Here is a 23,061-nt window from a genome sequence, read left to right as displayed (position 1 = left end):
AAATTATTTTGTTAACATTTTCTCAATAAAATTCAATTTTGTCATCCTTTTAACTAGGGGGTTCATAGTTTGGTTCGGTTAAGTTTGAGAATTTTTTTTACCAACCCTTCGGGTTAGCTACCAAATGACTCAAATAGGGTCTTCAATCCAATCCAACCAAACCTAGCCCATAAAATTCGGTTTGAATTGGGCTGGGTTGTCAGATTATTTATTTATTTTTCTTTCTTTTGTTATTGTATTTTTTATTAACTTAAAAATATTTAAATTTGTATATAACACATATTAATAATTAAAGCTTCATAAAACTCAACTACTAAATATCAAAATCTAAGATATGTATTACAAACTTCATACAAACATCATAAAAAATATATATGGATTATAATACATATATTAGAAATTTGGATCGGGTTGGGTCAACCCGAATTTTTAAAAGTGTAATCCGGACGTAACCCAACCCCAGAAAAACATAAAAAAGTTCAATCTATCCCAATCCAAAATTAAAACTAACTCAACCCACCTCTTACAATTTGGATTGAATAGTGCGGGTTATTCGGGTTATCAAGTCATTTGAACACTTCTACTTTTAACTCATAAAATTTGAACTATAAAAAAAAAACTAAAAGTAATCCACATGTTAATATAAAATAAACACACAAAGTAGTGGGAAAATTGTCAGAAATAACACTTTTAAGTTTTTACCTTATAAAATTAGCACATTTTTTGAAAACTCGTTCAAAGAGTTTTTCTTGGTGGATCTCGAGCGAGATCTGACACCGAGATTTAGATTTTTTATTTTTTTTCTAAACTTATCGATTTAGAATCTTCAAAAGGAGAAGGTTTTGATTGGATGGACAAAATGAAGCTAAGATCTCATATTTGTAGCATTCCTAGACGGTATATATTGCATTCCTACCTAATGTCGACGATTATGTATATAAATTGTGTTCGAGAATCTTCTTAAAGAAAAGATTTGATTGGATGAAGGCAAAAGTCCCTTCTTTTGGTAATTCATAAATGAACCTTGTTATTTATATGTGTCTAAAGGGAGAAGGAGAAGAGACTTATTTATTTTTTTATTTTTTTATTTTTTAATAAACATTTATCATAATATTTACTTTAATCAACGGCTATAATTTGTACACCATCCTTTGGTTTCTAAAACCCTTTTTAAAACAGTAATTTTGTACTTAAGTTCTACATGAATTGGGTTGAATTAGGTTGAGGATATTTTTCGAACTAACCCAAAATTTTGGGTTGGTTTGATTGGTAACATAAATGATCCAAATAAAGTTTCCAATCCAATCAACCCAAGCCAACCCAAGAACAAAATTAACCCAATTCTTACATTTTGAGTTGAGTAGTCCGGATTATTCGGATTGTCGGGTTATTCGAATATCCCTACTTCTTTCTTGTTAACGTATTTTCAATTTAAATTTATATACTTAATTTAATATTAACTTATGATAATGGGGTGTAGTATAAACCAAAGGTCCGAAACCCTTTTTAAAACATTAATTGTACTTTAATAAAAAAAATTTCCTTGCTAACGTTTTTTCATTTTAAATTTAAATACTTAATTTAGCATGAATCTAGGATAGTGGGGTGTGGTGTTTAGGATTAATTGCATGAATTAAGATTAATTGATTGAAAATAAGGTTAACGGCATAATTTGAAATTAAGTAAAATTTAAAAGGGGTAATTTTGTCATTTTTTTAAAAAAAATGCTGACTTTTTAATATAATATCGATAGCTCCATATGTGATTTTGAGTTAGTTTTAAAAATAATGTTATGTTAATAAATAATGACAAAAATAGGATTGAGGGAAAAATAATGATAAAAAATAAGATTAAGAGATGTATCCGGTCCATGATTTCGCCACATTGGAAATCGTGAATGGATCCACGAGTTTCATGTTAATCTCTTAAGTCTTATTTGTTAAAATAACTTTATTTTAAGAAAAAAAAAAGTTTTAAAAAAAGGATTAATACAATTAATACCATTATTAAACAAATATGTTATATTATATATGCCCACAAAAAATCGTGTATAGAAGGAAGGATGAGAATTAATATTGTCAAACACGTGTTATTACATCTCATTAATACTCAAAACTATGAACGTGATTTTTTTTCTCTCTCTTTTTCCTCTCTCAACCCATAAGAAACTCACTCAACTTTTCCATTCTCTCTCTTTCTCTCCTCTCTCACATAACAAACTAGATTCTTTCTCTTCTTTCATTTTTCTTCTCAATCTCCATTGTTTTGTTTTCTTCTTTCTTTCTCTCTTATTCTTCTTTTCATGTTTTTTTTTTGTCAATTTTCTTTTGGTAGTTTCATTATCTTTTGTTTTCTTCTCTATTTTCCTTTCTTTACTTTTTTCTCCCTTATTTTGCCGAAAATACTGAATCGGCTTTTATCCAAAATTAATCCTGTTAGACTGATGATCATCTTTAAAAGCGATGGTGAAACAAAGATTTTTTTTTTTTCTTTTGGAATTCATGGAGAGGCCCATGATTTCTGACGTAGTAAAGTCTTGAACGTGGCAACCATGTAGAGCTTAAAATCGTGTACTGGGTACACATTTTTCTTTAATCGTGTACCAGCTCCATGGTTATATAATCTTTTTTTTTTATTTATTATTTTTCCTTCAACCCTAATTTTATCATTATTTATTAAAATAACATTATTTTCTTTAAAAAATTATGTGATTTTGTCACTGTATTTATTAGTCATCCACATATTTGTAGAAATGACGGTGTAAACTTAACCCGACTCTTATTACAACTACTCTTTTTCAGGGGTGTTTGGCTGAAAAAGTTAGCAAATCCCTAACAAAAAACATTAATTTTATGTTTTATGTTAACGTCTTACCATGAGAGTTTTAAGACTCGACAACTCTCTAGATTTTACAACTCTCCAATCTTCATAATTTTTTATATTTCACATCTCCACTCTTTTATCTCAAACACATTCTGCATGAAATAGAGAAAAGGAAAATATTTTTTAAAACTTAGATATAAATACATTTGGATGGAAGTTTGAATTTTAATAGGTTAAAACTATCAGTTTGGTAATTTTTTTTTGACATCTATTTGGTCGTTCGTATACTCAAAGGCAGAGAATCATGATTGAATTTCCCAGTACTTTTGACATCTTTGCATATTTTTACTTTCGTCTTTTATTTCCACAATTATCATTGGTTGCAATTTGACAAAAGTTCTACTAATAGCTTGTGATCTTATACAATTTTGTGTGGATTCACTTTTGAAATACTATTTGAGATTTCATTCTGAAAAATAGCAAAATCGTCCAGAATAAGAATCATGGTAACCCATGTGATAGGCACATGACCACAAATTTCTAAATCCCTACCAAATTATTAATATCTATCAAGACAACTGTCCTCCTAATTTTGCTCGATTATTAGTTATTTGTTTTGATTTGATTTAATCACTTTTCGAAAATATTCAGAACTAATCAATATTTAATTTGTTTATCACCATTTGGGTTTTAATTTATGATACATATTTAATAAACTGTATATTTTATTTAAATTTGATCATTTTTTTGTATTTTTAATTACCTTTTATTTATTATCATCCGATTATATTATTAATAAGTATTCACTCTTGCAATCTTACTGTTTTTGCTATGCCTCTACAACTAGGTTTTTTCATAGGCTTTTGTGATCGATGAACTTATAAATACAATATAATTGTTGAAGCTTATGAAAATGGAATTACGAATACAGTGTAATTGTAAATAAACGAACTCCCTTCCTGATTTTTCTACTAATTATTTATTTGTGTATATGTTTGTTACAAATTCAATTGTATCTAAATATTTTTTTTATTATTTTATACATGTTGTTATCAAACATATAAATGAGGATTAAATTTTAAATGTTTGACACATGTGGGTGTGTATATATATATTTTTCAGTTTATTATTAATATTAGTATTAGTATTCTTATTCTTCTTCTTATTATCTATTAAAAGAAGATAACAAAATATCCTAAATCTCATCTTCTTCATCCTCTTCACTTAGCCGCCCCCAAAATCTCATTTTCTCTTTTGCAATCTCATGTGTTTCGATCGTTGGTTCAGCAACTCTTTCTTGAATTCCATCACCTTGGATAACTTTTAACATCCACCCTCACCAGGTTGCTGACCTTTTTTCACTTGCACACATGTGCTTTGTTTCTACTTTGAACATCATCAATGACGTTATGAGATTGATAGTGTTTAAAGTTTGATCTGTTCGCATTTAATTAATTTGTGATTTTTTAATATTTTTCTTTTAAAATTGTTATGATATTTGCTTTTGTTCAAAGTATTCAATAAATATCATAGATATTTAGTGTTTAGCATTTGAATTTTATGAGATATTAGTTATTAGTTATATAAATTTACATATTTTCAATTAAAAAAAAAAGTTATAACTTGACAACCCAATCCAACCCAACCAAAATTTTAAGGGTTGGGTTGGAGACTTTATTTTGATAATTTTGGTTGCCAACCTAACCAACCTGAAATTTCGAGTTGGTCTTAAAAATACCTTTAACCCAACCCAACCCAACCCATGTACACCTTATTATTAATTGATAATTGGCACAATACTTACACTTGGGAGCTGAATCCTCTTCCATTGAGATTGCAAATTTAGCAAGCATCACACTTAATGTGTGATACTTGATAATCAATACTAGTTAACTCTTTAAATTTGTGGCTTGGTGCCTTCATTATAATAATTTCACACTTCATAATTCCACTAATTCACTGTATTTTTTAAAAAATTAAAAATCGTATAGTCTGTAATTAAGATTAACGTTAATTTATATATTTAGTACAAGCATAAAACTTATAAATATAAAAATTGTATAGTTTGGAGATTATAGAAAATTGTAATCCGTGTTCTTTCCAATCATATGTAAAAAGGATAAAATGATAAAACATTTTTACTTTTGAAAGGTTTCACATAGTTTAAATTTTGGTCATTTCTAGTATCAATGCTTCGGTAATATAAGAAAAAAAATGCAAGGAGGAGAAATGAAGGAGTGATTCCTTTAAAACTAAGGGCAAAATGAGTATTTCACCTGTGGTAAAAAAACATGTTTTTTTTTAAAGATTATTTTAATAGTAAATTTTGGATTTTGGGTTATGTTCTACTCCCCACCAAATGGAAGAGATTTTTGTATGGATGAATCCAGTTTAGAAGTCAAATGAAAATTAGCTCAAGATTTAAAAATCAATGAATTTTGACATTTTGCTTGCATCAGCGTTATTGAAATTATTACTTTGGCTCAATAATGCATGGATTTTCGATCTCACTTCTTGTTTGTCGCTACTCTCTACTCGCTTTGCTCCTTCTATCCTCCTCAAATGCTTCTCACTCTCATTGTTTTTCAAACAAGAAAATTACAGACTGAATTAAAGAAGAACCGAGAAATTCATAAAAAAGAAGAATTGATTGAAGAAAAAGTTGTAGATTAAAGAAGAAGAATCAATTGAAGAAAAAGCTATAAATTGAAAAAGAAGAATCAAATAATAGATTAGATTGAAAAAAAAAAAGCTATAGATTAGATTTTTTCTTAAAAAAAGAATGAAGAAGAAGACCATTTTTTTTTTTCATTTTTTTGGATTAAAGTAGTACTTTTATATAGTATAGACCTAAGTAGAAAGACCAAAATTTATTGCAAACTTGTTCCGTACAATTTTCTCGAAATGAAGAAGATAATTGAAAATTAAAAGAAGAGTCCATTTGTTTACCAACTTTGGGCAGGAGATCATGGACGACGTGTCGGATCAACATTATCCGAAGAAGGTGCCGACGTCAGAGTCAAAACTGAGGACACTGCAGGGACGCAAAGCCGATACGAAGAAGACGAATCAGTTCTTGATTATTGAATTGGAATGATTATTTTATAGGGTTTCTATGTGTACGATCGAAGTCATTTTTCAGTGATCATTTCTTCTTCTTTTTCCCATCGCCGGAAGCAGTTTTCCTCTCTGAAATTGAGGTGAAATACCTATCTATCAATGGCGCTTTCTAGAGCTACAGCTTCTTTCATGCAGTACACGAGCAAATCTCATTTCAAATCTTTTTGGGTTGGGAGTCAGACACCCTCTTCTTCGCGCAGATTCTTCTCTGCTGATGCTTTCGCTTCGTTCCAGGCAAGTTCTTTTCATCTTCGTAATCATTTAGTTGTCTGATTTTGGTTGGTTCTTCAGAAAAATTATGGGATAGGTTTTATTTATTTATTTATTTTTGCTTCTCCCTTTCTGTCCAAAATGTAATTTCTAGCCCGTAGAGCCAAATGATGATCGGTCTGTTTAGGAATTGAAGAGCTAGCACACCTGCTGTATTTGAACTGATGGAAATGTTTCAAAGTTAAAGTGAATGCTTTTGTTCTAGATGTTAAGATTAACATATTCTACTGATGTCTTGGAGCGATCGGATTACTGCAAAACTTAAATCTGTATTTGGCTTATGAAAATTAAGCTTAAATCTAAAGCCAAGGCTTGAAAACTAAAAAAAAAGTAGTATTTAAAGCCTGTTTGCCTAGAAAAAACTGTTTTGTTTTTGGAATTTGGCTAAGAATTCTAAGGTTTACCTTTGAAGATGAAAACCATGGTAAGAAAATTGTTTAGAAAAGGATTTCAAAAACTAAAAACTAAAGACAAAATGGTTATTAATTGGGCCTTAATATTTAAATCGTAGTTTCGTGTGGATGATAGCAAACGAATCTCTTTAAAACTCTATGATTTCCATATACGAAATCTTAGAATCCACTCGGTCTTGACTTGGACAGTATTTTAATAGTTTATGCTCCTTGATGAACGATATGAAATTATACTATTAGGTTGGCAACTTGGCACAAGTCAACTCAATTGATGTTCTTTGACAATCGTAATTTGGCACTGGGCACTTAACATTGTCTTTCGAGGACTCAAGATCATATACTTTTTGACTTTGATTAAATGTGGCTTGCTGCAAATTGCTTCTTTAATTCTGACTCCTCAATTCAATAGTAGGAGACATGGATTTCATTTTCTTTCATGTTCCTGTTCGGACACCTTTTCAGACTAAAAAAAAAAGTGCCTTTAACAATGTTTTGCAGAGTGTTGGATTCATTGGACTGGGAAATATGGGAACCAGAATGGCAAATAATCTAATAAAGGCTGGATACAAAATGGTTGTACATGACATGTAATATACTTGAATCTTCTATTGTAACTAAAGGCCGTTGTAAAGATTTTGTTAAACTGTCCTTACTCTAGAAAAAATCTGTAATGGATTGATGACTTAATCCTTTGGGGGTAGTTTTAATGGTCGATTGAGATATGTATTTTAATTGAAACAGTTTTTTCAAATGATTAGAAAGTCTAAATAGCATCTGTGTAATTTGCTCTCCAAATTTTTATAACTGAGAAATGCATAACCTAATTATATTTGGCTCAACTTGAATCTTGAAGGTAGCCAAAAGATGGTCGAAGACAAATTATATGCTTGTATGTCTGTAAAACACTTCACCTTTTAATTTCTACACAAATGATCCAAAAATGGTTGGATGGTGGTGAACCTAGTAGGAAACATACATGAGTTAGGAGGATGTCGTCTGATATATTTTTCTGTGGAAAGCATTTTGCTGCTCCTTCATTGAAAAAAGCACTTGGTTTTACTTACATTGACTGTGGCATAACTTTGTTTGTATTAGAAACTGTAATATAATGAAGAAGTACTCAGATATGGGAGTTGCCACTAAAGAAACACCTTTTGAAGTTGCAGAAGCTTCTGACGTTGTTATTACAATGCTACCCTCTCCTTCTCATGTGAGTTGTGACCAGCTTTTCCCCCTTTCATCCTGAAGGGGTCTATTTTGTTGCTTGGATTGTGTATTTGGATGTTTTATGATTTGACCTTTATTGGATTCTCCTTCATTCAAGTTGAAACTTTTGTTCCATGATAGGTCTATTTACTTTTAGGTATGTACATGACAATCTTTTTTAGATTTCTGACATTCATATGCAGAGGAAAGAATCATGTTATCTTAATTTACAATTGTATGGAGAATATGAATTAATAAATTGTATATATACACTGAAGTAAGTAGAATATAATAGGCTTTAAATGTTTTTTATAAAATAAGCTTTAAATGTGGAATGATACTGAAGAATTTTTGGCTCTAAAGTGGCTATCAACTTTGTTATGTTGCTTCATAATCGAATATCACTTTCTATACCATTTTAATTTTGTGTTGATCACATGTCTTGTGCCTTGTCAATGGACAAAAAAAACCAAGAACAGTTACTTCAAATTGGTCAAAACAAATGGCTACATAAGTAGAATCTAAGGTTTAAATGTACAAACTCAAGTTTTGTTATGAATGGTGCTCGTTGGTATAAGATACACTTGTTGGCCTCTATATATTTTTATTTATAAGAAATTTTAAAATTGTTAAAAATAAAGAATAGGGAAGAGAAGAACAACAAGATTACGTGGCAACCCTAGTATAGGGAGAAAAACCACGATATAAAGACTTTTTCTTATTCTTTTAAATCTGATACACTGAATACACAGGGACACATTGTATAAATAGACAGTAGAAAACCCTAGGGGTTTACACAATTATATAAACGCCCCTAGGTTAATAACCCTATTTTCAACACTCCCCCTCAAGTTGAAGCATAAATATCGACAAGACCCAACTTGCTTACACAATAATCAAAACTTTGTCTCAGTAACCCTTTTGTAAGTATATCAACAACTTGTTGATTTGAAGGAATATAAGGGATGCATATGTTTCCACTGTCCAACCTCTCCTTAATGAAGTGTCTGTCTATCTCTACGTGTTTAGTTCTGTCGTGTTGAACTGGGTTGTTTGCAATACTGATGGCAACTTTATTATCACAAAATAATTTCATCGGAAGCTCATTATCTTGCTGGAGATCTGATAATACTTTCTTCAACCAGATTTCTTCACAAATCCCTAGACTCATGGCCTGATACTCAGCCTCAGCACTACTTCTAGCAACAAATCCTTGTTTCTTACTTCTCCAGGTGACTAGATTTCCCCAGATAAACGTACAATACTCAGACGTCGATTTTCTATCAACAACAGACCCTGCCCAGTCAGAATCAGTGTAGGCTTCAATAGATCGTTTATCGGTCTTTCTAAACATTAGGCCTTTACCAGGAGTTCCTTTCAGATACCGAAGAATACGTTCAACTGCTGTCATATGATCCTCACAAGGAGCTTGCATAAACTGACTCACAGCACTTACTGCATAAGAAATATTAGGTCTTGTGTGAGACAAGTATATCAACTTCCCGACTAACCGCTGATACCTTTCTTTATTAATAGGAATTCTATCATTCTTATCACTGAGTTTCGCATTGTATTCTACTGGTGTGTCAACAGGTTTACACCCAGTCATACCTGTTTCTTTTAGCATGTCCAGAGTATATTTTCGTTGAGAAACTGATATACCTTCGTTTGAGCGAGCCGCTTCCATTCCCAGAAAGTATCTTAGCTTCCCGAGGTCTTTAATTTCAAACTCTGGCCATCTCTGTTTTGAGCTTCATGATCTCTACATCATCATCCCCAGATAAAACAATGTCATCAACGTAGACAATAAGAACAACCATCTTCCCTGATGTTGATCTTTTTATAAAAAGAGTGTGATCAGAATGCCCCTAAACATACCCTTGTGCTTTCACAAAAGTTGTGAACCTGTCAAACCAGGTCCTTGGAGACTGTTTTAATCCTTATAGTGACTTCCTCAATCTACACACCTTGTTTTTGAATTGACTCTCGAACCCAGGAGGGGGACTCATATAGACTTCCTCCTCAAGTTCCCTATTCAAAAAAGCATTTTTAATATCAAGTTGGTGTAGAGGCCAATCTTTATTCATAGCGACTGACAAGAGCACTCGGATAGTGTTAAGTTTAGCCACAGGTGAAAAAGTTTCAGAATAATCTACTCCATAGGTTTGAGTAAAGCCTCTTGCAACGAGTCTAGCCTTGTACCGGTCAATCGTCCCATCTGACTTGTACTTTATAGTAAACACCCATTTACATCCAACTGTCTTGTGCCCTTCAGGCAAAGCCACCGATTCCTAAGTTCTATTCTTTTCTAGAGCTCTTATTTCTTCCATAACAACAGACCGCCATTCTGGTTTTTTCATTGCAACACTTATGTCATTTGGAACCACCTCAGTGTCCAAACTAGTAGTGAAAGCGTTGAACTCGGATGCCAGATTACTATACGTCATGTAACTATGCATAGGGTATTTAGTACATGAACGAGTATCTTTCCTCAGAGCTATAGGAAGATCAAGCGATGCATCACGTTCTTTCACCTCTCCAGGCTCCTCACCATGATCGACTATCTGTGTATCAGAAACTTCAGTAGTATCTTCCACATCATCATTAGCAAGAATCATTTCATTCTCTGCAGTTTCAATCATTTCATCCTCTGCAGTTTCCTCTTCTGTCACTCTTTTAGTATTACTGCTTCCTTCTTCCTTGTCTTACCTGGCTTCATCAGTCTCCATACATATATTAACATCATTAATTTCAGGAATATACGTACCTGGACCTGATGGCGGGTTTGACTCCTGCACTGGAGACGTCAGTTCTGGTTCAACAGGTAACACTGCTTCCTTCCTGAGATTCTTCTTGTAGTAAATTTTTCAAGGAACTTGATTGGTAGGAAGGACCAGACTATCATGCTCAGAACTAGGGTTAGACAAGGTTTGAATGGACGCTGACTCTAAAGGAATAGCATAAGATGACCAGTTAGTCTCTTCATTTATGTTCTCCCCCTGAAGATGACTAACAGGAAAAAATGACTGATCCTCGAGAAAGCTGACATCCATGGAGACATAGTATTTACGAGACGACGGGTGATAGCACTTATATCCACGTTGATGGAGTGGATATCCAACAAAGACACACTTCTGAGCACGAGGAGTAAATTTCGTGCGGTTTGGACCATGGGAGTGAACAAAAGCAACACAACCAAAAACCCGAAGAGGAACATCAGAGATCAATCGAGTAGTTGGAAAGGACTCTTTAAACAATTCTAAAGGAGTATGAAGATTAAGAATACGAGAGGGCATCCGATTGATGAGGTGGGCAACAGTGAGAACTGCATCTCCCCAGAGGTATGACGGAAAAGTAGCAGATAACATAAGAGACCGGGCTACTTCAACCAGATGCCGATTTTTACACAAAGCTACTCCATTTTGTTGCGAAGTGTAAGCACACGAGCTCTGGTGGACAATACCCTTAGAAACAAGGAAATCCCTGAAGGAGGCATTAAAAAATTCTTGCCCATTATCACTTCGTAAAATCCCAATCTTTGTTTTAAACTGAGTTTCGACAGTTGTATAATACTGTTGGAAAACAGAGGACACTTTAGATTTGTTAGTAAGAAGGAAAACCCAGGTAAGGCGGGTGTGATCATCTATAAATGTGACAAACCACTGTTTTCCAGTGGAAGTAGTAACTGGTGAGGGACCCCATACATCACTATGAACAAGAGAAAACGGACTCGAGGGTTTGTAAGGCTGAGAACGGAAAGAGACACGATGTTGCTTGGCACGAATACACACATCACAATTAAAAGAAGAAGTATCAACATTGCGAAATAAATGTGGAAATAAATACTTCATATATTGAAAATTCGGATGTCTTAAACGGAAATGCTATAACATAACATTAGGTTCAGAAACTTAGAAATTTAAAGATATAAACCCAGTTTGATGATCATTCCTAGAGGAAGCTTCGTAAAAAAGGAAGTATAGTCCCCTATCATGCCGGGCAGTGCCAATCGTCATCCCCGATTTCAGATCCTGAAACAAAACGGAATCCGGTGAGAAAATTGCCTTACACTTCAAATCTCTTGTTATTTTACTGACAGATAACAAATTATACGATATTTTAGGCACATGTAAGGTATCACGCAGAATTAAACCATTAAATGGAGAGATATTGCCTTTTCCCGCAACAGGGGCAAAAGACCCGTCTGCAATGCGAATACGCTCATTACCAACACTTGGGTTATATGACATAAATAACTCTGAGGAACTCGTAAGATGATCGGTGGCCCCTGAATCCACAATCCATGGTTTTTTACTATTTATACTAATCAGGCCAAAAGAAGGGAAATTACTTGACTGTGCAATCACTCACTCCAACCGTACTCAAGTTGTGCTTACTGTCATTGGAAGATTGCTTCTGAATCTGTTCATCTACTGAGTCACTTACCAGGGCACGACTAGTATTAGATTTGTCATGAGACTGTCGTCGCCTGCTGTTTGGGGGCTTCCTGTGCAATTTCCAACACTAGTCCTTTATATACCAAAGCTTCTTACAATGTTCACAAACAGGTGGGGTTTTTTTATCACCATCAGCACTGGACGACTTGGCGACGAAAGTGGCTGCGTCAGTAGTAGGAATGGGATTATTCATGGCACACGACCAATCCTCTTCCAGTTGTATTTCAGAGCAGACTTCTTTGAGTGAAGGAGTTGGGCGCTGGCCCAATATTCGACTACGGACACCATCAAATGTAGGGTTTAATCCAGCCAAGAACACGTAAACACGATCTGCCTCCTCAATCTTCAAGTATTGGGCCCCATCTTGTGGGTAGTTCCAGACAATTTCTCTACACAAGTCCATCTCTTGCCACAACATTAATAGTTTGTTAAAATAAAAAGTAACATCCATGGACCCTTGTTTGCATTCATGGACCTGTTTGTGGAGCGTATATAGCCAAGAGGCATTCTGTCTTTTAGAGTATAGATCTTGCGCTGCCTCCCAGATATTCTTGGTGGTTGCAACATATAGCAGTGGTCTTCCTATTTGGGGTTCCATACTATTCACCAAAACAGAACGTAACAACGAATCTTCTCCATTCCAAATTCGTTCTTGTGGATCACCTGGGGCCGACTTTGGAATTTCCCTTGTCAAGTATCCAAACTTGTGACGCCCTTCCAAGGTTATTCGGATTGATTGGGACCAGGAGAAATAATTCTGGGCATTTAGTTTTTCCCCTATAATAAATCCTGCAGAATTACCCATCGAACCAAATAAGTAGGAAACATTAGGCAAAACAGGTAACGAGTTTATCGGATTTTCTGAATAAATTGGTTGGGGATTTGCACCGAACATTGTATCCAAATAAAAAATCTGTTGTTGTAGGTAAGCCAACCGTTGTCTCACATTGTCTGGGTAATGGGTTGAACTACAAGCGGCTGGGAACGGTGCTGTCACTGTCGGCTGGAAGGAGGTCGCCGGTCGGCTGGGCTGTTCAAGATAGCTAGCTCGTTCTCCACCCGACGTCATTCCTTGCAGAAGCGAAGTCCTTGTCGTGTAAGGGTTGGCCGGCACAAAACCCACTGGATTGGAGCGGAAGTCAAAGGGTCAGGTCTGTCCATCGCGGATCTGCCCTTGTTCAGCCTGGAATGACCCGGTTTGCTCCAGATCGGTACCGATCTTGCCCAGATCAGACCGATGTGCCTGTTCTTCGCGGCCAAAGTTGCCGATTCTGCCCAGATTGTGGTTCATCTGTTCTTCGCGGCCAGCCTCGATCGCGACCGAATGATCCATTTGCTGTTCGCGGGTTCGGCTCGTTTCTGCATGGAGAAGCCCGATCGGCGTGGTTCGATGCGGTGGCTTCCACTGATGGCGACTCTCCGATGACTGCAACTGGACGGCAGAAAGTAACTCTGGTAGAGCTGCCTGAAAACACTCCCTTACAGCTACTCTGATACCATGTTAAAAATAAAGAATAGGGAAGAGAAGAACAACAAGATTACATGGAAATCCTAGTACAGAGAGAAAAACCACGATATAAAGACTTTTTCTTATTCTTTTAAATCTGATACACTGAAAACCCTTGGAATCTACACAATTATATAAATGCCCCTAGGTTAATAACCCTATTTTCAACAAAAATATTTGAAGATTGCATGGCTTTATTGTGATGTCTTATTTTCCCATTGCTTTGGTTGGAGAGGTTTACCTTTCTTTTTCACTTGTGTTTTTGTAGATATCATTCTTAGTTTTCTTCTGATTTATGCATGTAGGTGCGTGAGGTGTATAATGGTTCACATGGTTTGCTCCATGGTGGCTATCATCTAAGGCCGTGGTTATTAATAGACTCCTCCACCATTGATCCACAAACATCAAGAGAGCTTTCAGCAAGTGTATCTAGCCGTATTTTAAAGGAAAAGAGAGGTACCTGTTTTAAATCAAAGTACTAGGAAGAGGAACGTTGAACATTTTTCATGCTCTCAATAGTTAAGTATATGGCTCATCTTGTAACTTGTTTGACTGTGAAAATTGAAATCTCATTTGGTGTAAATGGCTTTGTTATTTGAGACATTTGAACCAGGAATTCCTTGTTTTTTATATGATTAGTGATGTAAATGAAGATTTTACTTTGATTTGAAGATTCTTGTACTTCTAATAGAAAGTAACAGCTTACATTCAACCAATTGCTGAACTTTAGTCCCTTTTTAACTGTAATTTGGCAAATGGCATATCTACAATTTTTTATTCTATAGTAATAGTATTAGTTTCCACAATAACTTTTCAATCCATATGCCAGCCTCAAAGAGTGCCTCTGCAGCATACTAAGTAAAGAATAGCCTGAATAAAAAATTCTTTAAAAAATTGTTAGAACTTCAGTATTAGGAAGGAACAATTATATTAAATACACTCACACTTGACATGAACTAAAATTTTTATAAAATGGTTCCATTATGTTACTTTAGATTAGGAGTTGGTTTCAATTTGTTGAGTATGCAAGGGAAGGAAATTAATAGGGAGGGGTTGCATGTTTATGATAATCATTGGCACCATGACTGGTTTTCCATATGTTGTGTTGTGTTTTGTTTTTTTAATTCATAATTCTTTATTTTGATTTCATCAATGAAAAGTGTTATTTCCGTTAAAAAAAAAAAAATCACAATTCTCTGTTTTCTAATCCATAATATTATGTTCTTTATTGTAATCCTTTGCGTATCTATTTTCTAATCATTCAATGAGCCAGCCACTGTGAAAAGAAAACATAATTTCTCACTCCTCAATTTACGGCTATTCCTTGTATCTCATGACTGATTTTATTCGTAGATTCTTGGGAAAACCCTGTCATGTTGGATGCCCCTGTATCTGGAGGGATTCTAGCTGCTGATGCTGGGACACTGACGTTCATGGTATAAATTCATTTTAGGCCTCTGTAACTTCGTATGTGATGTATCTTGATGGAATTATGTCACTTTGATTAAAAAGAAGCAAATGCTACTTAGGGAAATTCTATGGAATATTGGGATCCCTTTTTTTAATTTAGGGAGGCTCCTATCCGATTGACAAGAGATGCTGGCCACTTCTGGAGCATTTACTAATATTCTAATAGTTGGCCCTCGCCATCATGCATATCTAGTTTCATTGGTCTTGAAATTTGAAAAGAATGAACATAGACGTTAGGCGAATGCCCTGGACCTGCTGAAACTTGCTTGATATAGAACATGGAAATCTTTTGTGACGGCAATGTAATTGGCAAAAAGAAAGTAATAATATGTTGCCTTGGCTAGCAGTCAGTGGTTAAGAATTTGAGGGGTTTTTTCCACTTTAATTTTTACTACGGTCCCAATCTTTTCTTAGTAATAAACCCTTGTATTTCCTCTGAATTAGTCTGATTTGGGTGTGTCATAACAACACTGATAGAGTAATGAACGTGAATGATGGTTCCTCGCAAGGAGAAGCTGTGTGAGGTTTTTGCTTTATTGCCCCTTTAAATAGAAGACTTCCTGTGTCAGCCATCAGAAAGAGGATCTTAGCAGCAAGTTTTTTGGTCGACCTAGACAGTAACTAGTTTATTCCTCCACCATGCATATTGTTTAACTAAAAAAAAAGTCATGCCACCTCTTCTTTTGTTATGACTTAGTGAAGAAGTTCTATGCAAATTTTTAATTCTGTAGATTGATTGAATGCTAGTCTGCCCTCTTATTCGGGGAAGTTTGCATTTATCCTTTGTGGTGCTAGCCCAAATATACATAAGCTTGTTTATTCTATGTATTTTATTCCTCTTCTATTATGAGCAACCAACTTTCATTAAGAATATGAGAAATAGCAGGTCCTCTATGGGGGACATCGAACCACACCTTTAGGCTGGTGGTTTAATAGGCTTTTATGAAGCAGGAGGGATTTTTTTCTATAAGTAGCTTTATTTTTCAATAGCAAAAATGCAAGCAACTGCTTGAAAGACAACAATTTTTTCGATGCCCACAAAAATTTTGGTGGCATTTATAATTTGTATCCTAGAAGTATCTTTTTAATTAGATTCTAGTCTCTAGGTTTATTTTATTTTCTCTATTTTGTCTTTGTCAACTTTGTATTCTTTCTTTTATGCCAATTTGTGACTTAAGAGATGACATTTCATCAGGTTGGTGGTCCTGAAGAAGCTTACTATGCTGCAAAATCCTTGTTTCTTTCAATGGGCAAAGGTTCAGTTTATTGTGGTGGAGCTGGAAATGGTTCGGTGAGTTTCATCTCTCTCCTTTTGTTTTCTTTTTTGTAATCTCTGATGATTAAAGCTGTGAATGATTGTAGCTGCAATGTTTTGAGTCTTGATGACATACTAAATATTGGCATTTTGCAGTTGCATAATGAATTAGAAAACTAGTTTCTCAATTGTACGGTTCATTTTAGGAGCACTCTGTCTCACATCATCATTACTTGATTGTTTGAATAAAATATCATATGTAGTTTATTTATTTTGCAAACTTCTATTGCCTTAAATGCAAAACAAATCCTTCTGGGTTAACGTGATAATAAAAGTGTCTCTCCCATGGTATACAAATGCTTAATTACGTGTATGGAAAAATCAACATTGCCATTATTTGACAAAATTCACCACTAGATGCCATGTTCTCTCTAATTAAGTGAGAGTTGACCAGCTTTGGAAAGGACATTCTCTTTGGTTGTAGTGCTCATTTATTTTTTTTTAAAATCGAAGTTTGTTAGCCATGGAACTTCGAACCACCATCTAAAATGGTTTGACTTACAGTATTCTTTACCGATTATCCTTGAGCATCTCCAGCATTTACAAACATTTTACAGAAATTATTTCTCCATTAAGTATCATTTCAACTTTTGTATCATATGGTAAAATGTTATTCTCTGGGGATCTGGTGCTCGACTCTGATACATGTAGGATTGTTTTGTCATAGGCAGCGAAAATATGTAACAACTTGGCACTGGCTGTGAGTATGCTTGGTGTTTCAGAAGCTTTGGCTCTAGGCCAGTCTCTTGGAATTTCTGCAAAAACTCTAACAAAAGTGTTCAATTCATCAAGTGCTCGCTGTTGGAGTAGGTATGTATGTTACTCTGACGAGATCATAGTAATATTTGCCTCCCTGAAGATTCGACCTTTTTTTGTTATCTGACATCCGGGAATCAGAGCTTTGGTCTCCTATACCCGATGACTCCTACGCCTGCCCCAAGGCTTGGTTCCGATAGACATCAAGGATTTTCGATACTAAGGTCATGTTTACCAAATCGTAATGAATGACAAACACAATTAGATTGCTTTTAATCGCGTTTACCTAGAATTATGAATTTATCACATTTTACTGTTACCGTTACTAATACTTTTATTGTTTGACCCTAACGGTAACGGTAACATTAATGGTAACGACAAAGATAACAATAAATTTGACAAATTCATAATTCTCATATTGTTACAATAATAATATCTGTAACGGTAAGGATAACAGTAACGGTAAAGGTAGTGAGTCCTACGTAATTTTTAACTGCAATCAGATTGAACATTTTTTATTCCTCAATCAGATTATATGATTTGATTACAAATTTCAAGACGGGCCTCACATCTCATTACGATTACAAAAAGCATGTAAACAACATAATCAGCTGGGGTTCACTTTGTTGAGATGTTTAGGCCTTAATTTATATATTATGCATATATTTAGGCTATAATTAAGAAATTTGGTTATCTTCCTTTCTATAAATTCCATATGTAAATCTCAAGTTGATACAAGAATTTATTCAATCAAATATTGTTTTCACACACTTTTTACGTTACCATTAATGGAAGAGCTAAGTTAGAATAAACCAAGAGACCCCAAGCTCCTAATAATGGGTCGACTCCTTTGGAAGCTATTCTACTTTAAGTCCTTAGCTGTCTCAGTTCATGATGGCCCAATTAAATTTGAGTTGCAGCTAGTTTTCTGACATGCCAGGGATATACAATTGTTCCTTTTTATATTCATCTAGCTTTTCTATTCATCAGGTTAGGCATTAGATGATTATACAATTTACAAGCGGAAATATCTCTTAAAATTAATAGTTTCCTGCTTATAGCATTTTAGAGAAATAATAAGATCAAATTGTTATCAGGTTCTTTTTAATGCTAAAAATTCTTTATTAGTGAAAGTTTATTAATGCCGAGTAATTTCCACATGATAGTGAAAGTTACAATCCAGTTCCTGGGGTGATGGAGGAGGTGCCCTCTGCAAGAGATTATGATGGTGGATTCGCGTCAAAGCTTATGGTTAGTCATTTAAACCTGTTTATTGTTTAAAGGATAAGTATATGTCATTAATATCTCTGAAAACTGATGTAGTAGAATTAGAGTAACTTAGGATATCTTGTTCAAATAATTGATTGATTAGGATTGTAATTAGTTTTCTCGTGTTTCAAATTTAATTAGTTTGATTTATTAGGATTAGGATTAGTTTCTTTTATTAATTATGATTATGATTAGTTTGCTTTTTAATTCTCTATAAATAGAGTATTTGTCTTCTTGTATTGATAACTTCTAATCTATGAAGCACAGACACAAATATAAATATGAGATACGAATATGATAAGATACGATGATATGTTGATTTCTAAAAAATTAGGATACTAATACGTTGAAGATACGTTTTTTCTTTAAAAAAATCTAAGGTATAGGTAAATTTAACATAAAGATAATAAATGTAATCCACTAAATCCACGAAAAATTATAAAATGTCAAGTTAATGACAATAGTACAAAATACAATACAAACAACATTAGAGATATTGAAGTACAATAGTAAATAGAATGCAATAGAAAAGAGACTTAGATTGATTAGAGAATAAGTCACTTTTTTTTAAAAAAAAAAAAATGGAAACAATACTTTTTCATTGATATAATAAAAAGAGTCAAAAGCACAAAGAACAATGGAATGAATAAAGAAAATTCAACAAAAATTCAACAAAGAAATTGGAACAATAAGAACAAAAATAAAAGAACCAATCCTTAGAAGAAAATGAGGCTAAACTAAATACAAACACCTAAGGAAAGAAGAAGTCACCTTTTGTAGTCTCTGTATGAAGATAAAAGAGATTAGAGGGAGAAATATGAAGATAAACGAAAAACTTTTTCGTTGAATTGTTGAAGGTATTTAAGTGGGTTATATTTTGTAAGACTTTGTGGGAACTCAAACGTGAAGATGAAGATTAGATAATTCTAGTGTTGGTCTTTTATTATTGTTATTTTTTCTTTTAGTTTTGGATTAGGGTAATGAGCTTTTTAAATAGACTGCTTAGTTTTGGTTGGAAAAGATTAGATGAGTTGCATATCTTTTTTCTTTAACAAAATGTCAGCGTAAAAACAGATACGCCAAATCGCGTGTCAGATACGTATCTAGGAGTGTCGGTATCTGATATCGCGTCAGATATGGATTTTTTGCTTCACATGAAGTATTTGTACTTCATAGCTTTTAATTGATAATAAAGACTTTGATTTGTTTCTTGCAGAGATTTTTTTTTTTAATCTCTTAGGCTACATCAGAAACATATGTCGTAGTGCTTTTTAGTGAGTTTATGAATCGAAGGATACTTCATTTCTATGTTGAACACCACTTTCAATCTGCTCTTAAAAGGGAAACTACCCCACACCGTGGTGACCTTTTTGACTATGCTGAACACAGGTCTTCACTAATTAAGCTGCCCTATTAGATGGCATTATGATGGCTTGGATCGATGAGAAAATACATTCTTTTTAAGTTGTTTTTTGAAGCTGGGCATCTTATTACCAATTGGGGACATGGCGCCGTTCCATTAACAACTGTCTTTTTGAGATATTCCTCTGTCATCCCTTGTAGGATTGGTTATCCTGTGCTAATTAGTTGGTCTGCGCTTTTCTTTAAAGAAAACAACCATCCCCCCTCCAAAAAAAATAAAAATAAAAATGAAGATATATTACAAGCCTGCACTTACAGTAAGGAGAGGTTTGAGGTAATTGCCCAAAAGACCCATTTTAAAGGTATAAAATGGAAAATGACCTAGTTTTTGAAAAAAATGTCAAATGCCTCTTTGCAGATGTCATGACTACGTGAAGTTACGGTTTGTCCTTTTTTCTTTTTCTTTTTCATCTCCGGTGCGAGAAATCTTCCTCTGCACGTCGTATTCTTCTTCTCCGGATTCTTCCCCACCGTACATTTTCTTCTTCTTCTCTGACACGCCGAATCCACGCAAGCAGTCCCGATGCAACCAACTCCGTTGAGCAAGAGACAAGATAGAGGAGTGAGTGATTTTGTGAATGAGGAAACGAAGAGAGAGCTAGAGCGAGACATAGTGATTTGTGAGTGAAAAAAAAGAAGAGAGCGAGACGAGCGAGAGCGAGATTGCTTTTCCTCGTGCGAGTGAGTATATTTTGGTAATTTCACTCGAATTTGACGTTAGCAAAGGGTCATTTGACATTTTTTTTTCAAAAATCGGATCATTTTATATTTTTTACCTAATTTTTGGGTCATTCATGCAGCGGATCGGGAGAGGTTTGCCAGTTTTTAAACCTCAGGAATTTTGACATGTGCCACAAACATGTGGAATTTGACTGAGTTTAAAAGTATAATTTTGAGATTTTGAGAGTTGTGCTTCTCAATGAAATGCTTTCTATAGAGCTCTTATCATCATCGTCGGGTTTGTTAGGAATGACTTATCATGTGCTTAAAAATCATTTTCATTCCAAACTGGCTATCATGTGTGTATTAAAGTGTCTTTAAAGTCTTCAAAAATCACTTTTGACCCTGATCAAATACGCAAAAAGAATGAAAAATAATTTTAGTTGACTACAAACAACATTCAACGGTCTAAAAGTCCTACTCTCTCTGATTGTACTATTTGCTGGACACAGGCTAAAGATCTAAACCTTGCAGCAGCATCAGCTGGTGAAGTTGGCCTCCAACATCCACTCACCTCCCAGGCGCAAGAGATGTAAGTTTAGAAGAGGAAAAAAAAGAGAACCTTTTTCCTTTTCTCCTTTTTCTTCTCCTCTCTCTCTCTCTCTCTCTCTCTTAATGGTTTTTTAGTGTCATATTGTCTAAACACCCTTTTTAACTATAATGATTATTACAATTGCACCTCTCAACTTTTAATCGAAAAATTATAACGCTCAAACTTCCGTTAAATTTTATTTATAAAAATTGAATTATTGAGGCTCCATTTGATATCCATTTGATTTTTTATTTTTACTTTTTAAAAATTAAACCTACAAACACCTCTTTTTATCTCTAAATTTCTTGTTTTGTCATCTATTACCATTGTTTTGAAAAAACAAAGTCAAGTTTTAAAGACTAAAAAAGTAGTTTTTAAAAACTTTTTTTTTATTTTTGAAATTTGACTAACAACTCGACTCTTTTACTCAAAAAAATTGTAACCCATTGTTAGAAATTGATAGGAAATAAGCTATTTTCAAAAATAAAAAACAAAAAAACAAAATGGTTACAAAATAGGGCCAAAATTTCATAAATAAAAAAACTGGAGTGTCTCTTTCACCTTTTCTCCTTCTCTCCCCAGCCTTGGCCATTTTTTTTCTTCCTCTTCTCATCTCCCCTTTTTAACTATAAAGATAATTACAATTACACCTCTCTAACTCTTTATCGAAAAAATACGTTCAAACTTCTGTTAAATTTTATTTATAAAACTTGAACTTCTAAACTTTCATAAATGAAAATTTTGGATTTTCTCTCATCTTTTCTCCTCCCCTATTATTATTATTATTATTATTATTATTATTATTATTATTATTATTTCATCTCCTCCTTTTTGTTGTTGTCTCTCCACTGTTGTTCTGAATATATTTCTATCAATTCAACTCCTATTTTGCTACATTCTGGACACATATAATGCTAGTTCATATAAACTATTTATTTGTCAGATACAAAAAGCTCTGCGAGGATGGATATGAAAACAAAGACTTCTCCTGTGTTTTTCGTCATTTTTACTCGGGAGACGACGAGTTATAAGCCGATTTCATGTCAGGTTCAAGTTGCCCCCAAAGTTGCATCGAGTACAATCATTTGCTTGATGAAATCGACCATGTACTTGTAGCAGAAGTGATATGAACCAAAAATAAGTGTAGAATAAATTATGTAGGTTTTTGGGGGCTCTAATGCAATACAATAATCTTCCAAATGTTATACTGAGTTCTCACTGATTTCTATTGGAAGGAAAATCGATATCCGATCCGAACGAGAAACATCACACAAGTCTACTAACCTAACTAATGAGGATGTTGGTTGAAACAAGACCTGTTTCCATGGCTCTTCATGAAGGTGTGTTATTATGATTCACCTTGAATTACATGGCTACTTATATACTGACGTATGGGGAAAATTTTAAAAAATAACTCAAAAACAAAAAACTTTTCCACTAATGATTTTTTTTTTATCTAAAAACTTTTCTATCACTGACCTTTTGCCCATGTGAAATGTCAAAATTACCCTAATTTTAAAAATTCTTCAAACCAAAGCCTTCTATCTTCTTCCTTCAACCATTCAATGTGTATTCAATATAACACTAACATTCCACCAAAACATTTATTCCTAACTAATATGCATTTAATAATATTGGTATTAACAGAATAGAAGGTCACTCTCAATATTCACTTTCTGTTGAACTTCCCACGAAATTCTTCCATTATTCTCTCGGAGTGTTCTCTCAGAGTTTCAGTCCAACATTTTCGTTGATTGTTTTCATCGTTAGATTTAGAAACG

General features: G+C 33.9%; 1 protein-coding gene across 5 annotated transcripts; it reads left to right on the top strand.

Moving 5' to 3' along the window:
- Window positions 1-5,718: 5,718 nt before the first annotated feature.
- Window positions 5,719-22,544, top strand: LOC120083003 (probable 3-hydroxyisobutyrate dehydrogenase, mitochondrial). Of its 5 annotated transcripts, XM_039038462.1 has the most exons (11): window positions 5,729-6,177; window positions 7,125-7,213; window positions 7,722-7,836; window positions 10,588-10,656; window positions 14,102-14,252; window positions 15,150-15,232; window positions 16,462-16,557; window positions 17,249-17,391; window positions 18,504-18,588; window positions 21,201-21,280; window positions 22,224-22,544. In XM_039038462.1, exons 1-11 carry the CDS (start codon window positions 6,043-6,045, stop codon window positions 22,309-22,311), a joined length of 1,134 nt encoding a protein of 377 aa, XP_038894390.1. In that variant the 5' UTR covers window positions 5,729-6,042; the 3' UTR covers window positions 22,312-22,544. The 5 variants fall into 5 exon arrangements, with proteins under 5 accessions (XP_038894394.1, XP_038894390.1, XP_038894393.1 ...); XM_039038465.1 differs by lacking the exon at window positions 7,125-7,213; XM_039038464.1 differs by lacking the exon at window positions 10,588-10,656 and having other exon boundaries at window positions 5,736-6,177.
- Window positions 22,545-23,061: the final 517 nt, after the last annotated feature.

The sequence above is a fragment of the Benincasa hispida genome, chromosome 8 (genome assembly GCF_009727055.1).
Source record: "Benincasa hispida cultivar B227 chromosome 8, ASM972705v1, whole genome shotgun sequence".
Taxonomy (NCBI): domain Eukaryota; kingdom Viridiplantae; phylum Streptophyta; class Magnoliopsida; order Cucurbitales; family Cucurbitaceae; genus Benincasa; species Benincasa hispida.
The sequence above is the reverse complement of the archived record's forward strand: the minus strand, read 5'-3'. Positions and strand labels throughout refer to the sequence as shown.

Bases quoted from the DNA above. Each gene is read 5' to 3' on its own strand.
- LOC120083003 (XM_039038462.1), top strand. From the start codon at position 6,043: ATGGCGCTTTCTAGAGCTACAGCTTCTTTCATGCAGTACACGAGCAAA. The intron at 7,837-10,587 runs GTGAGTTGTGAC...CATTAATTTCAG, and splicing joins TGCTACCCTCTCCTTCTCAT to GAATATACGTACCTGGACCT. The intron at 21,281-22,223 runs GTAAGTTTAGAA...TTTATTTGTCAG, and splicing joins ACCTCCCAGGCGCAAGAGAT to ATACAAAAAGCTCTGCGAGG.